Below are 13,024 nucleotides of genomic sequence, written 5' to 3'. Positions count from 1 at the left end.
GTAGAACTGTGGAGCTTCACCTGCAGGATAAACACTCAGTAGAACTGTGGGGCTTCACCTGGAGGATAAACGCTCAGTAGAACTGTGGGGCTTCACCTGGAGGATAAACAGTCAGTAGAACTGTGGGGCTTCATCTGGAGGATAAACATGCAGTAGAACTGTGGAGCTTCACCTGGAGGATAAACATGCAGTAGAACTGTGGAGCTTCACCTGGAGGATAAACACTCAGTAGAACTGTGGGGCTTCAGCTGGAGGATAAACACTCAGTAGAACTGTGGGGCTTCAGCTGGAGGATAAATGCTCAGTAGAACTGTGGGGCTTCACCTGGAGGATAAACGCTCAGTAGAACTGTGGGGCTTCACCTGGAGGATAAACGCTCAGTAGAACTGTGTGGGGGTTCCACAGGACCATAAACACTCAGCAGAACAACACAATAGTACTGTGTGGGTTTTACTGGATCCTAAACATGGTCTTGTTGAAAATAGAGATAATCATCTTAGGGTGCTTTCACACCTGCCTTTTTTAGTTCGGTTGAATCGTACCAGAGTTCGATCGCTCATTTGGTGCGATTCGTTTGGGCAGGTGAGAAAGCAGCAATCGAACTCTGGTGTGCACCAAAAGCAGACAAAACGAGCGTACCGAGACCTCCTTGAAGAGGTGGTCTCGGTACGCTTTCAAACGAACTCTGGTACAGAGAACGCGGTCCGAGATCGAATAGACCTGACTGCGAAAAGTATTGCGCATTTTGGACTAAACCAGCTGCCGTAGTGGGTCGTTGGCAATATTTTCGGAAGATGAGCATGTCACAGTTTCGCAAAAGAAATGCTCGCCGCCTCCTGAAGCGTCTCGCGATGCGTCTTCGCCGTTCGCAGTGCATTAAAATGATATTTTCAAGCCTCATCCGCGCTTCATTCTGAAAATGAAGACTTTGCATAGAATGCTGTATACGAGCGATGTAGTAGATTACAACCACCAACATAATCGCGACGCGCGGTCGTCTCTCCATGGTGTACTGTATGCTGTAGTTTCCTCTTTTCGTTTACTTCTGGAGTTTCGTTGAAATTTACCGCACGTTTATTCTGACCGATCGAGAAGCGGTTTAGGAAATACGCTCAAAGACGTGTGGCCAATGAGTGATGTGGATGTTATCACATGACTGCATTTTGGTTCGTTTCAACTGGTGCGGAACAGAACGATCGATGCGGTGTGAAAAGGAACCAAAACTGCTAAAAAGCTACAACGGGTCATTTTTTGCTTTTGGTCCGGACCAGATGAATCGAACTGTAGATGTGAAAGCACTCTTAGATGCTTTTGTGAATTGTTCTGCAAACAGTGTTCACCTGCTTTGTTTTCTCTACCAGTCTTCTCAGGCTGTTAAATATTGGCATCTCTCTCTCATTCTCTCTCTCTCTCTCTTCCCTAATCAGAGGTACCACAGGGCTTATTACTTATTACTTATGTCCCTTAGGAGTCATGTATCCGGTATCCATTATCCAGTCTTGACCTATAGTAGACGTCATTGTAGTTGTCTTCCTGCTAGCAATCGCTCTGCATCTGGTGGTCAGGTCATTCTGAAGCTGGCTGAATCCAGGTCTTTTGGCCCAACAACAAATTACCTAACTTTATGACTTTTAGTCTATACAGTACTGTAGCCTTCAATGAGGGAGAGCCTAAAGAACACCTCCTGCTGAGGAACAGTGAGTTTAGTACATGTGAAATGAAGTGTGAAAGCTGGTCAGGTGGTGGGTTCACTTCCACCAAACTGTGGTGTGGTACATGTGAGATATTTGAGACTTTTTATTGGACTGGAGCAAAACAATTAGCTCACATCATGGTTCTAAAATAGCTTGAATTCATCTGTTCTTCATGGCTTCATGGTGATATCAAAGGAAAATAACGAAACACAACATACAGATGAAGGGGGGCCACGGTGGCTTAGTGGTTAGCATGTTAGCCTCATACCTTCAGGGCTGGGGGTTCGATTCCCGCCTCCGCCTCGTGTGTGTGGAGTTTGCATGTTCTCCCCGTGCCTCGGGGGTTTCCTCCGGGTACTCCGGTTTCCTCCCCCGGTCCAAAGACATGCATGGTAGGTTGATTGGCATCTCTGGAAAATTGTCCATAGTATGTGAGTGTGTGAGTGAATGAGAGTGTGTGTGTGTGCCCTCTGATGGGTTGGCACTCCGTCCAGGGTGTATCCTGCCTCGATGCCCGATGACGCCTGAGATAGGCACAGGCTCCCCGTGACCCGAGAAGTTCGGATAAGCGGTAGAAGATGGATGAATGAATGAACATACAGATGAACCTAATGCCTTTTATCTATGATTATGAGCCTCATCCCAAAAACAAGCCCAGAATGAGTCCTGGATCCAGACTTGAGTATTCAGGTCAAGTGTAAAACTCTATCAGAAGTGTATCCATGCAGGAAATCTGTACTGCTGCTGCTGCTTCACAGGCGCAAGGAACCTTCTCAGGATATTACAAGATCAACATCTGAGGATGACAATCATCTCTGAGCATCTTTCGGCGCAGTCACAGGGTCTTAGACGGTATCTCGGTCTCATAAACCACGCCTGGGTCGTAATATTAGCATGCGTTAAATAAACTCAAGCTATTGAATCTAGCTCTCATGGAACTAGAGCATCCTGATCACATCACTAATAAATAAACATTAAAGTAACAAAATTAGTTTAAAGCATGTTTTTATTCCAGAAGGAGGAGGCCCAAGGAGACGAGTCAAATGAGCACCAGCGCGTCGTATCGAAGTATTGGTTCAAGGAGGAGTCTTTATTTTTCAGCATTTTTGATTGGTTGCACTTCCGCCACTTCCAAATGAGGTAAAAAAAAAAAAGAAATATACGTAAAAGATCATTAAAACGATGATGATTATTACCATATGGCCAAACTTACACTTCTGAAAGCAATATATGACTCACAGCTCCCTTAGCAGTAGTATGGTAACTTTTTCCCCTTTATCCAGGGAGTAACACGATGGCATCGGCTAGTGGTTATGATCAACAATATGGGCACATGCAGTGCAAAAACAAGCACACACACACACACGCACGCACGCACGCACGCACACACACACACACATACACACACACATACACACGGCATTTAGGCGAACGCACATACATAAACACTTTATATGTACACGTAAAAATACATCAGTGCATTGCGTACGAGGAAAACAAAACAAAACAAGAAAAAATTACAACTGTGACAGAAATCAGCAAATCTCCTCCTTCACAGTGTTAAAGCCTGGCTCAGGGACACATCGACAAGAGTCAACTGAAGTTCAGTCTTGCGGCGCTGCGCGCTTTATACGCGTATATGTGGTAGTTACATTTATAAAATCCTGTTATTGCTAAATAAAACAGAAAAAAAAAACAATTTTACATCTGTACAGTACGGTAGAGACTGGAATGTACTTGAGTTTCGAGCAGAAAAAGTGGACCGTGGGAACCGGCGAGACCTCGGAGTCGGTAGGCTGAAAAGAGTTCAAGTCACGCATCCGAGGTCTGAAAGCCTTTTTTCTTTCTCTTCACCCTTCGTGTCTTCTGACTGTATTGTGTCCGATAAAAGTTCAAACAAAGGGGAAAGGGAAAATGTCTGAGATCAGAAAACACACATCCACAGGACACAGATGAGGTAAAATGAACAACGCGAGGAAAAAAAAGGTTTACTGCATGTGCAAGAAAAAAAAAAAAAAAGAAAAGGAAAAAAAAAGAGAGAGAGAAAAAAAAGCGGAGCCGACTCAGAAGACGAGGTGACGTTTGTCACGATTCCGTATAAAAACGCTAATTACAAGAGTACCTTAAAACGTTAAAGGCACCGTCCATGGAGATGGAGGACTAAAGTAAAAAGTGGTTTGGTCTTGCATCGACAGGTTAGATCTACACGAGACCATCAGGGTTCCAAGCCTTAACCTGACTGATGTTTTTTTTTGGCAGAGAAATTGATTTCTATATATGTTTTTTTTTTTTTTTTTGCGGTTATCGTTTCTTTGACCCAAAAAAATTTAGGAAAGCAGCAACAACCCTTTGAACAGCTTACGAGGTTATGAATAATAAACATATCCGTACGCACAAAATCGCCACGAAGACGTGTTGTCACGACAACACTGTAATTACGAGACGTTCTTACTACGTAACGAGCGACGGGTTATAAACGCCTCAGGACTCATGAACGCAAGATGGTTTAATGCATAGACTAACCATGCGTCATACCGACCGGCTGGAACACTGACGATGATTATTTCTCAAAATCTCCAGAGAGAAATCAGCAGGAAGACACACCGAGGACTTTACAGATAAGTGTCACGTATCGACAACATAAGACGAGCGGCTGTGTCTGTTTGGACGTCGTACGGAAACGATCTGGTTTACTACCGGAAGGTGCGTCTATTCGGCTAGAACCCTGACACATACCTTACGTCTGAGACCTTGGCTAGAAATGGTCGGATCGTTAAAAACAAACAAACAAAAATAATAAGAAGAAATAAAAGAAATGTCGTCTGCGTTCTTCAGTCACGTCGTGTCGCTGCGTTTCGAACCGCTACGTGTCAAAGCTTTTGTACAAACGGTCATTGGATTTGATTGTCAAGATTACCACAAGAAAAAAAAATAAAAAAAAAAAATAAAAAAAAATCATGAAACATAGAATATAAATATAAAAATATCTGTGAACATAATTTCCTTCTTTCTGGGTTATGTGAAAGAATTTTGGCTGCGCGAACAGAACACTGTACATGTGTGTGGTTTACTAGGATCGAACTGAAACGAAAAGAAAACTAGGTGTGAGGAGGCGGTGGCAGGCCGTCGAGACCAGAGAGACAGGGCCGTTCGGGTTCGCTCGGCCTTCGCGTCCGCGTACGTCGTCTCGGGAAATACTCTGCTGTAATGACGGAACGCTGATCCTTTGCTTTGTTTTGTTTTTCTCCGTTTCTCGTTGACTTTAAATAACATCGACCGCATGGCTATATAGTGAAAATATACATTCCAATGTTTATATAGAGCTATCCTAAAAATACAAATGTGCAAAAGTTGTAAACAAAATGAGATCCTCCTGTGGCAGGGGGGAGGAGCCTGGGCCTGGCCACGCCCTCAGAGCCTCGTCGGCTCCTCGTCGCTGTCGCTGCAGTTCCCGCAGCAGTCCTGAAGGGGGGGCAGGAAACAAGGAATGTTTATCGTTAATGTTTTTCAATGATTTAACAAGCTCTTACTCTAGAAATATGAACCGATGAGAAGGCGAGAGTTTGCACTAACTCGTCGTTCCTATTTATCACGCGACTGTTACAGGCTCACATGCTCACCTGTCTCCCGAAGAGTCTCTGCAGCAGGCCCTGTTTGGGCGGAGGAGACGGCTGTCCTCTCCAGTCCAGGTCTGGGGGCACGGAGCCGTCCAGATTCAACACGTTCAGCTCTTTAAAACACTCGGACTCTATCATCTGGCACGAGGAGACACATAAAACACACGACGTTCGTGTTATGTTCGTCATCATATTCTTGCTCCTAGTAAACCTGTAACCTTCTAAAAGCATAAGCAACAACAACCAAAAAACATAAACTGCCTGTTTTATCTTTCAAAAAAAAAGCCATATTTGTCTCAGCGCAGAATTTGGTACGAACATGAATTAGAGCTCATGACCGTGTGTGTGTGTGTGTGTGTGTCTGTGTGTATTACATTAAATGAAATAAAAATAATGAAGTGTTTTTAAACATGACGCCGACGCTGTATTTCCTCTTAGACATTAATGAAGCGTTATGCAGGAGCCGGATCCCGTCGTCGAGCTGTGATGTAGGGAGCAATAAGCTGATCGGGATTCGGTCCGTTCTCGAGCCTGACTATCGTCGTTACCATAGAAACAGCTGTAAATATAAGTGCCCTTTGTGTGGAGAAATTAACAGAACTGTTAACACGACGCTGACTTTTCTTTTGTAGGTGTCTCGGCAATCAGGTGAGTACCGGAGCCACATCTGGTAAAAGTGCTCAGGAGCGTCGTCGAAACACGGCCGCACGGGAGCGCGGATTTTAGCCGTAGGGCTTTGGGAGCTCTCACCTCGTTTTGCCAGGGGATGGAGACACTTCCTGTGGACACTTTGCTGTAGAAGGAGTCATCTTTGGGCTCAAGCTCCACCCCCTTCACGGTGGAGAACTGCTCGATGTCCAGCACGTCCTTACAGTAGATGGCCTGAGGCTAAAGGAACAAAGAAAGATTCAGAAATAAAATAGTGACGTGACGTACGGCTAAGTACGGTGACCCATACTCAGATGTTCTCTGAATCACATGTTCTCTGCGTTTAACCCATCCAAAGTGCACACACACACACACACAGCAGTGAACACACGCACACACTGTGAACACACACCCGGTGCAGTGGGAAGCCATTTATACAAACTCTTTAACCATTAGGCCACGACTTCCCCCAAATATAAACATAGAGGAATAATTCTAGTAGATCTGCTCTAGTAAGCCTCAAAACAGCCCGAATATTAAAGAAAATATTTAACGAAAGAAAAGAAAGGGAAAGAAAAGAAGAGGGCCGAGGATCGAACCCTGAGGAACACCTCAAAGAGCAGGAGCAGCGACAGGTCAGTGTTTTGCGTGTTAGATAAGATCATAAACAGACAAGAGATTTGTAAATCTGTCTGATTTCTGGAATCAAGTAAGCGCTGTATGGAGAAATAAAATGAAGACATCAAAATGTTTCATGGCACAGAGCTGAAAGAAAGAAAGAAAGAAAGAAAGAAAGAAAGAAAGAAAGAAAGAAAGAAAGAAAGAAAGCGTAAAAAAGAAACGAATGAAGGTGAAAGATCACTAGGAGGCTGCTAGGATTTATGATTTCTGGTACCACGAGTAACACCGACTTCAGAGAGACTTAGATCTTGTTGCTGAGAGACTTACAGTACTTCTTACTGAAGTGTCCTCTCCGTGACATACTTACATCAGGGATAAAAGGGGCTTCCAGCATGCCGGCTTCCAGTCGTTTGAAGTTGATGGAGCGGAAGATGGGGTGAGCCTTCACCTCGGAGGCGCTTCCCTGAGAGCCGAGCCTCTCGTTGGGGTCTTTGGCCAGAAGCTGTGGGATCGAAGATGGGATCAGATGAACTTATAAATAACCACCTTTATTTTTATTCTAATCATGAATCACATTCTAATTAACACGATCAGATCTATATTTCCTGTACAGCTTTTCACACTTTACTCTCTCTCTCTCTCTCTCTCTCTCTCTCTCTCTCTCTCTCTCTCTCTCTCTCGCTAGCTGATTAGCTGCGAGTGCTCATATTATTTTCAGGTCATAACAATCAGCACCGTATCGGCACGAGGGCCGGCAATCACACGCTAAAACGTTCTCTGTCGGATTTCTTTCTTAAAACAAGGACTTTGGCAATCAAGGAGCACAAAGAGTTCTTTATTCTCTCTTTTCCTTTTTTTTGAGTGATGGATTTTGTGAAGACTCCGGAAGAACCGGGAAGAACGAACACGACCGGTATTATTTATTTAACTGTACGGATTCTTCCTCATGACGTCTCACCCGTTGTTTAGGGGGAAAAAATGTCGACGTAAACGTCATATCTGGATTTCTGTAAAGCTACAACTTAAAAAAAAAACTCCTTAAATCGAATCTTGTTCCTGTCCGTCTCGTGTCCGTGCGGACGACCGGACGTCTCACGACACTGTGGTGTTAATATGAAGCTCGTATGAAAGTAGACACTCAGGACTTTAAGAATGTGTAGAGTTTCATCACTATTTCTGTTTTTCTCTACAATACTAGAGGTGATAGATTTATAGAAACGTCTAAAACACACTGAAAGAACATCAGAGTCCTGATTTATTTTAGATCGGATATTCTGAAGAACGTCATGGAGCTGCTGACCATTTTGCAGAGAGACTTGGCGTCCTCCGTGAACTTGCTGGAATACTCTTCGACCACCTCTTTGACGAGTCGCTCCACTTCCTCACGCTTGATTTTCTTTTTACGCTGCTGGAAAGGGGACTGACCCTCGATCATCTCGTATAGCAGGCATCCCAAAGCCCACCAGTCCGGACTGAACGTGTACCGCTCGTTCTTCACCACCTCTGGAGCTGAGAAGAACAAATCCGTTAACAGATTAGAAGCAGATCGCATCTGTAGCTCTCAACTCTGACAGGAAATCCTTCTGCACTAGAAGAGATGCTCAGGAAGATGCTTATATCAAAAAGCCACTGAACATTAAATTGCCTCCATGATTGTGTTACTTTAAATACGGAGTCAAATCAGTAACGCTTGATCACGGGCAGGCGCTAAATTCCAGGGGTTTCGTTACCATTACGTAAAGTGGCCGTGTTTCCGGAGGTCTTGGAAAACGGCTTCTTTTAAAATAAACAGCATACTATGAAGGACAACACGGCGATACAGGTATATTTATTTTAGAAAACAACTACGGTTGTGGTTAGGGTTAGGTGATCAAATAGGCCACGCCTACCTGGTGACGCAATATCTGTTACGCTGTCCTGAAATCCCTGGAAATAAGTGCCTTCCCTTGATCACGCTCTGTTTCTCTCTGACCGGCAAAAGACCCAGAAGAAACTCCACAGTTTCCGAACAACGAAAACAAAACGGAATTTTACTCTGTACTTATTGTTTCAGGATTTAAAAAAACTCAATCTGGCAACAAGCAAAAGTGGGGTTTTATGCCCATTTTCCACCGAGACAGTTTGAGTGCAGGTTCGGAGCCTAATTTAGAACCAGTTCTTTCTTTTTCGACACCCAAAGCACCGGCTCTGAACCAGGAAAAGTGGTTCTTAAGTAGCACCAAAACGTCGCTGGTCTAGACTTAAGAACTGCTTGCGTCAGGAGCTGTGGGCGGGGCTACTGTTAGCACATTTGATAACGTACCTTAAGTATACTGATGTTTAATACACTTTTACTTTACCGCGATATGATCAGTTATCAGCACACATGATAGTAAGTAGCTACATGCTAAGGCTAACTTTTTCTGTGTTAATGTTAAACTAACGTTATGTACTTTATCGATCACAACCTCCGTTTATACAGATTACACAGAGCCGCACGTACACGTCGGATTCACCGCGTTTGGGTGTTAATGTAGGTTCACAAAGCCATGAGCATTAACAGTAAAGCAACATCCACCATTGTTGTTGTTGTGTTTGTGTTTGTCACTGCTGTGCTAACGTCGCTGTGTAACGTGACACGTATACAGTGACGTCACACTCGGCGCTGTGATGCTCTCTTACCGACGGAAAGGCAAACCGGTTCTTAGAAGGTTCGCAAGTGGAAACAAATCTGAACCAGCACCAGCACTAGCTCTGAACCAGGACCCGGTTCTTTCTGGTGGAAAAGGGGTTTTAGTAACTTTATTTAACATAATGAATGTCGTGTTTTATCGTATTTCTATAACAAGACGCTGCATAGTGTTGAAAAACAAGAGCGGGAAAAAAAATCCTCAGCAACGATCTTAAAAAGTCGTCCCATGACGATTAGACGCTGTAGCTAAAGCCAAATACGATCCTTGTAAACGGAAACGGCAGGTCGTGTTCGCAAAATTGTATGCAAAAATACTAATAATATATTCATTAAGAATTTTTTTTATTCTTAATACTTTAGGTTTTCTATCTAGAGCAGATTTACTCAGAAAAGAAAAACACGTAGAGTTGAAAAAGTCTTGCACAAGAAGCGGCACAGTGCTGTATAAGCTTCATAAACCTCTTCGTTATCTGTCCAAAGGTCTGATTGCGTAAGTATTCGCACCCTGTGCTGAGAAAATATTTCCAAGAAAAAAAAAAACCAGAGTCAAATTTAAAATAAAGAACGAGCAGATTTTGATCGTTTCCTGAGCGAGTTTATTGCTCTCTTTTGCCCCCAAGAGGATTTTTTAAAAACTTTTTTTTTTTTAAATGAATTACAACCAGAAAGACAATTTTAATGAGTAAAAGCATTCATTTCTATTTCTGTGTTAGACATCTCTGATTTAAAAATAAATAATAAATAAAACTCGATGCACAGTGATGCAGATTTCAGAGCTGGTTCTTACCCATGTACCCCACGGTTCCTACGCGCCCTTTAATTGTCTGGCCCTCTGGTACGTGCACAGCCAGGCCCAGGTCTGATATGCGTATGTGACCTGAGGAGAAAACAGTGAGATGTGTCAGGACATGAGAAACATCATGACGTAAGAATTTGCTCAATCCTTCGTGTTCCGGATAATCCAGATATGAACCTCAAGTTTCTTCTGAGTCATGGATCGTATCGGAGCGATCTACACATCGGTGTGTCGCTGCTTGTGAATAATAAATATGTTAGACTCGTCCTCGTGATTAAGGTCTTAAATGTAAATAAATCTACCGTGACTGCATTAATGACTACGACGGCACTATCAGGGAATCGTATTTATAGACACCGGACGCTTCCTGGGGAGTCGTTACGTTCCCGACTCCCCAGGAAGTCGGGAACGTAACGACTTTTTTTAGCGCTGTCCTTGCGCGACAAGCCACACGGAGGCCGGGAGGATGGAAACGAATCTTCGAAGACATCCCCAGGGAGCACTGTGACGGTGGAGGACAGGACGCAGGCTGTCAGCTCGTTGCTGGACGGCACTGTTACACTAGGAATGTCTAGGAGGAAATGTAATGTACTCTACGCCCCCTTGTGGTGTTCTCGTGGAACTGATCGGAACGAAACGAATACCAGACCATGTGATTTCTGTTAAGATCTAAAGCAGCGATGATCTGAAGTTACGGATAACGGAGAAATGAGGAGAAATTCGGCTTTACCGTGATCATCCAGCAGTATGTTCTCCGGTTTCAAATCCCTGAGAAGAAGGGGAAAAAAAGAGTCGGATTAAAGTATATAACAGATATTTCTGCATGAGGAGAACTGAAGCAGTGTGTAAACTGACCTGTAGACTATCCTCTCTCTGTGCAGGTCCTCTAAGCCACAACAGATCTCGGCAGCGTAGAACACGGCTCTCTTCTCGTCAAAACCGGCATCCCCCATGTGGTAGATGTGAAACTTCAAATCTCCTCCGTTCATCAGCGTGAGAACCAGGCACAGCGCGTCTTTGGTCTCGTAGGCGTACGCCAGACTCACCTTAGTCAGAAGACAGAACAGAGATCGCTGCAGGTTCCATATTTTCTCAGTAAACTGGTCACCTTTCTCATCAATTCTTGCCTAGCAGCCGTACTATATAACGACTGCCCCGAGGGGTGCGTAGACTTTTGCTCGTATACTGTAGAGTAGTTACATGACAGAAATAAAAGCATCTAAAAGCACACGAGCGTGGAGGTCAGGGGGTGCGCAAACTTTTGTACACGCCTCTTCTACTCGTTTCTATTTTTTAATGCTCTTGTTTTTAAAACCTTTAAGCGTCATCTGATGTCGATCTGTCACAAGATCGACCTAAAGGTATTATAAAAGTTACATAAAGAGTTAAACGTTAAAGCTAACGCCATCTTAAACGCACCGGTTCTTCTGAGCGAGGCCGCGTTTCGCGAACCTCGAGAGATCTAGCTGCGTTTTTTTGTTTTTTAAGGCGAAATTCGAAACACTTACGACGAACCGACTGTTGACTTTTTCCAGAATCTGCTTCTCGTTCAGAGCCATGGATTCGCCTTTTCTCTTTTTGATGCGCTTCTTTTCCAGCTTCTTGCAGGCGTACATCTTCCCCGTAGCCCGGACCTGACACGCGCAGACCTGCAGCACAAAAAAGAACCTTGTGAACGAGACGGAAAGTGGACGAGCAGGACTTTAGTTTGGTGCTTTAAAAGTTTCCTTTCCAGTTTTGGGCTGAAATGGGAGTCACAAGTCACACATGTGCAAGTCACAAGTAAGTCTCGAGTCATGAACCTCAAGTCAAAGTCAAGTCGAGGCTTTTTTTTATATTTGTCAAGCAAGTCTCAAATTTGTGACTTAAGTCTGACTCGAGTCAAGTCGAGTCCTCCATCTCTGAGTCATTTAACTCAAGTCTGAGTCAACTCTCAAGTCATGGATGTCAAGTCAAAGTCAAGTCGAGTCTTTTTTTATATTTGTCAAGCAAGTCTCAAGTCTCAAAATTGTGACTTAAAGTCTGACTCGAGTCAAGTCGAGTCCTCCATCTCTGAGTCATTTAACTCAAGTCTAAGTCAACTCTCAAGTCATGGATGTCAAATCAAAGTCAAGTCGAGTCTTTTTTTATATTTGTCAAGCAAGTCTCAAGTCTCAAAATTGTGACTTAAAGTCTGACTCGAGTCAAATCGAGTCCCCCATCTCTCAGTCATTTAACTCAAGTCTGAGTCAAGTCTCAAGTCATGGATGTCAAGTCAAAGTCAAGTCGAGTCTTTTTTTTATATTTGTCAAGCAAGTCTCAAAATTGTGCCTTAAAGTCTGACTCGAGTCAAGTCGAGTCCCCCATCTCTGAGTCATTTAACTCAAGTCTGAGTCAAGTCTCAAATCATGAATATCAAGTCAAAGTCAAGTCGAGGCTTTTTTTATATTTGTCAAGCAATTCTCAAGTCTCAAATTTGTGATTTAAAGTCTGACTCGAGTCAAATCGAGTCCTCCATCTCTGAGTCATTTAACTCAAGTCTGAGTCAATTCTCAAGTCATAGATGTCAAGTCAAAGTCAAGTCGAGTCTTTTTTTATATTTGTCAAGCAAGTCTCAAGTCTCAAAATTGTGACTTAAAGTCTGACTCGAGTCAAGTCGAGTCCTCCATCTCTGAGTCATTTAACTCAAGTCTAAGTCAACTCTCAAGTCATGGATGTAAAATCAAAGTCAAGTCGAGTCTTTTTTTATATTTGTCAAGCAATTCTCAAGTCTCAAATTTGTGATTTAAAGTCTGACTCGAGTCAAATCGAGTCCCCCATCTCTCAGTCATTTAACTCAAGTCTGAGTCAAGTCTCAAGTCATGGATGTCAAGTCAAAGTCAAGTCGAGTATTTTTTTTATCTTTGTCAAGCAAGTCTCAAATTTGCGACTTAAGTCTGACTCGAGTCAAGTCATATGACTCGAGTCCCCCAGCTCTGGTTTATGGAAATATTTTTTT

At 43.4% G+C, this 13,024-nt stretch overlaps 1 protein-coding gene across 1 annotated transcript in view; it reads right to left on the bottom strand.

The window, feature by feature from the left end:
- Positions 1 to 2,763: 2,763 nt before the first annotated feature.
- The window catches only part of grk6 (G protein-coupled receptor kinase 6), a 33,351-nt gene continuing 23,090 nt past the window's right edge, over positions 2,764 to 13,024 (bottom strand). Inside the window, exons 8-16 of the mRNA XM_027177288.2 lie at positions 11,556 to 11,696; positions 10,903 to 11,093; positions 10,778 to 10,815; positions 10,039 to 10,128; positions 7,881 to 8,089; positions 6,948 to 7,082; positions 6,062 to 6,199; positions 5,315 to 5,449; positions 2,764 to 5,156 (exon numbers count right to left, since the gene is read on the bottom strand). Coding sequence (XP_027033089.2) covers positions 5,106 to 5,156; positions 5,315 to 5,449; positions 6,062 to 6,199; positions 6,948 to 7,082; positions 7,881 to 8,089; positions 10,039 to 10,128; positions 10,778 to 10,815; positions 10,903 to 11,093; positions 11,556 to 11,696 — 1,128 coding nt within the window. The 3' untranslated portion in view covers positions 2,764 to 5,105. The remainder of the gene's footprint in view (positions 5,157 to 5,314; positions 5,450 to 6,061; positions 6,200 to 6,947; positions 7,083 to 7,880; positions 8,090 to 10,038; positions 10,129 to 10,777; positions 10,816 to 10,902; positions 11,094 to 11,555; positions 11,697 to 13,024) is intronic.

The sequence above is a fragment of the Tachysurus fulvidraco genome, chromosome 21 (genome assembly GCF_022655615.1).
Source record: "Tachysurus fulvidraco isolate hzauxx_2018 chromosome 21, HZAU_PFXX_2.0, whole genome shotgun sequence".
In the NCBI taxonomy this organism is placed as follows: Eukaryota; Metazoa; Chordata; class Actinopteri; order Siluriformes; family Bagridae; genus Tachysurus; species Tachysurus fulvidraco.
The sequence above is the reverse complement of the archived record's forward strand: the minus strand, read 5'-3'. Positions and strand labels throughout refer to the sequence as shown.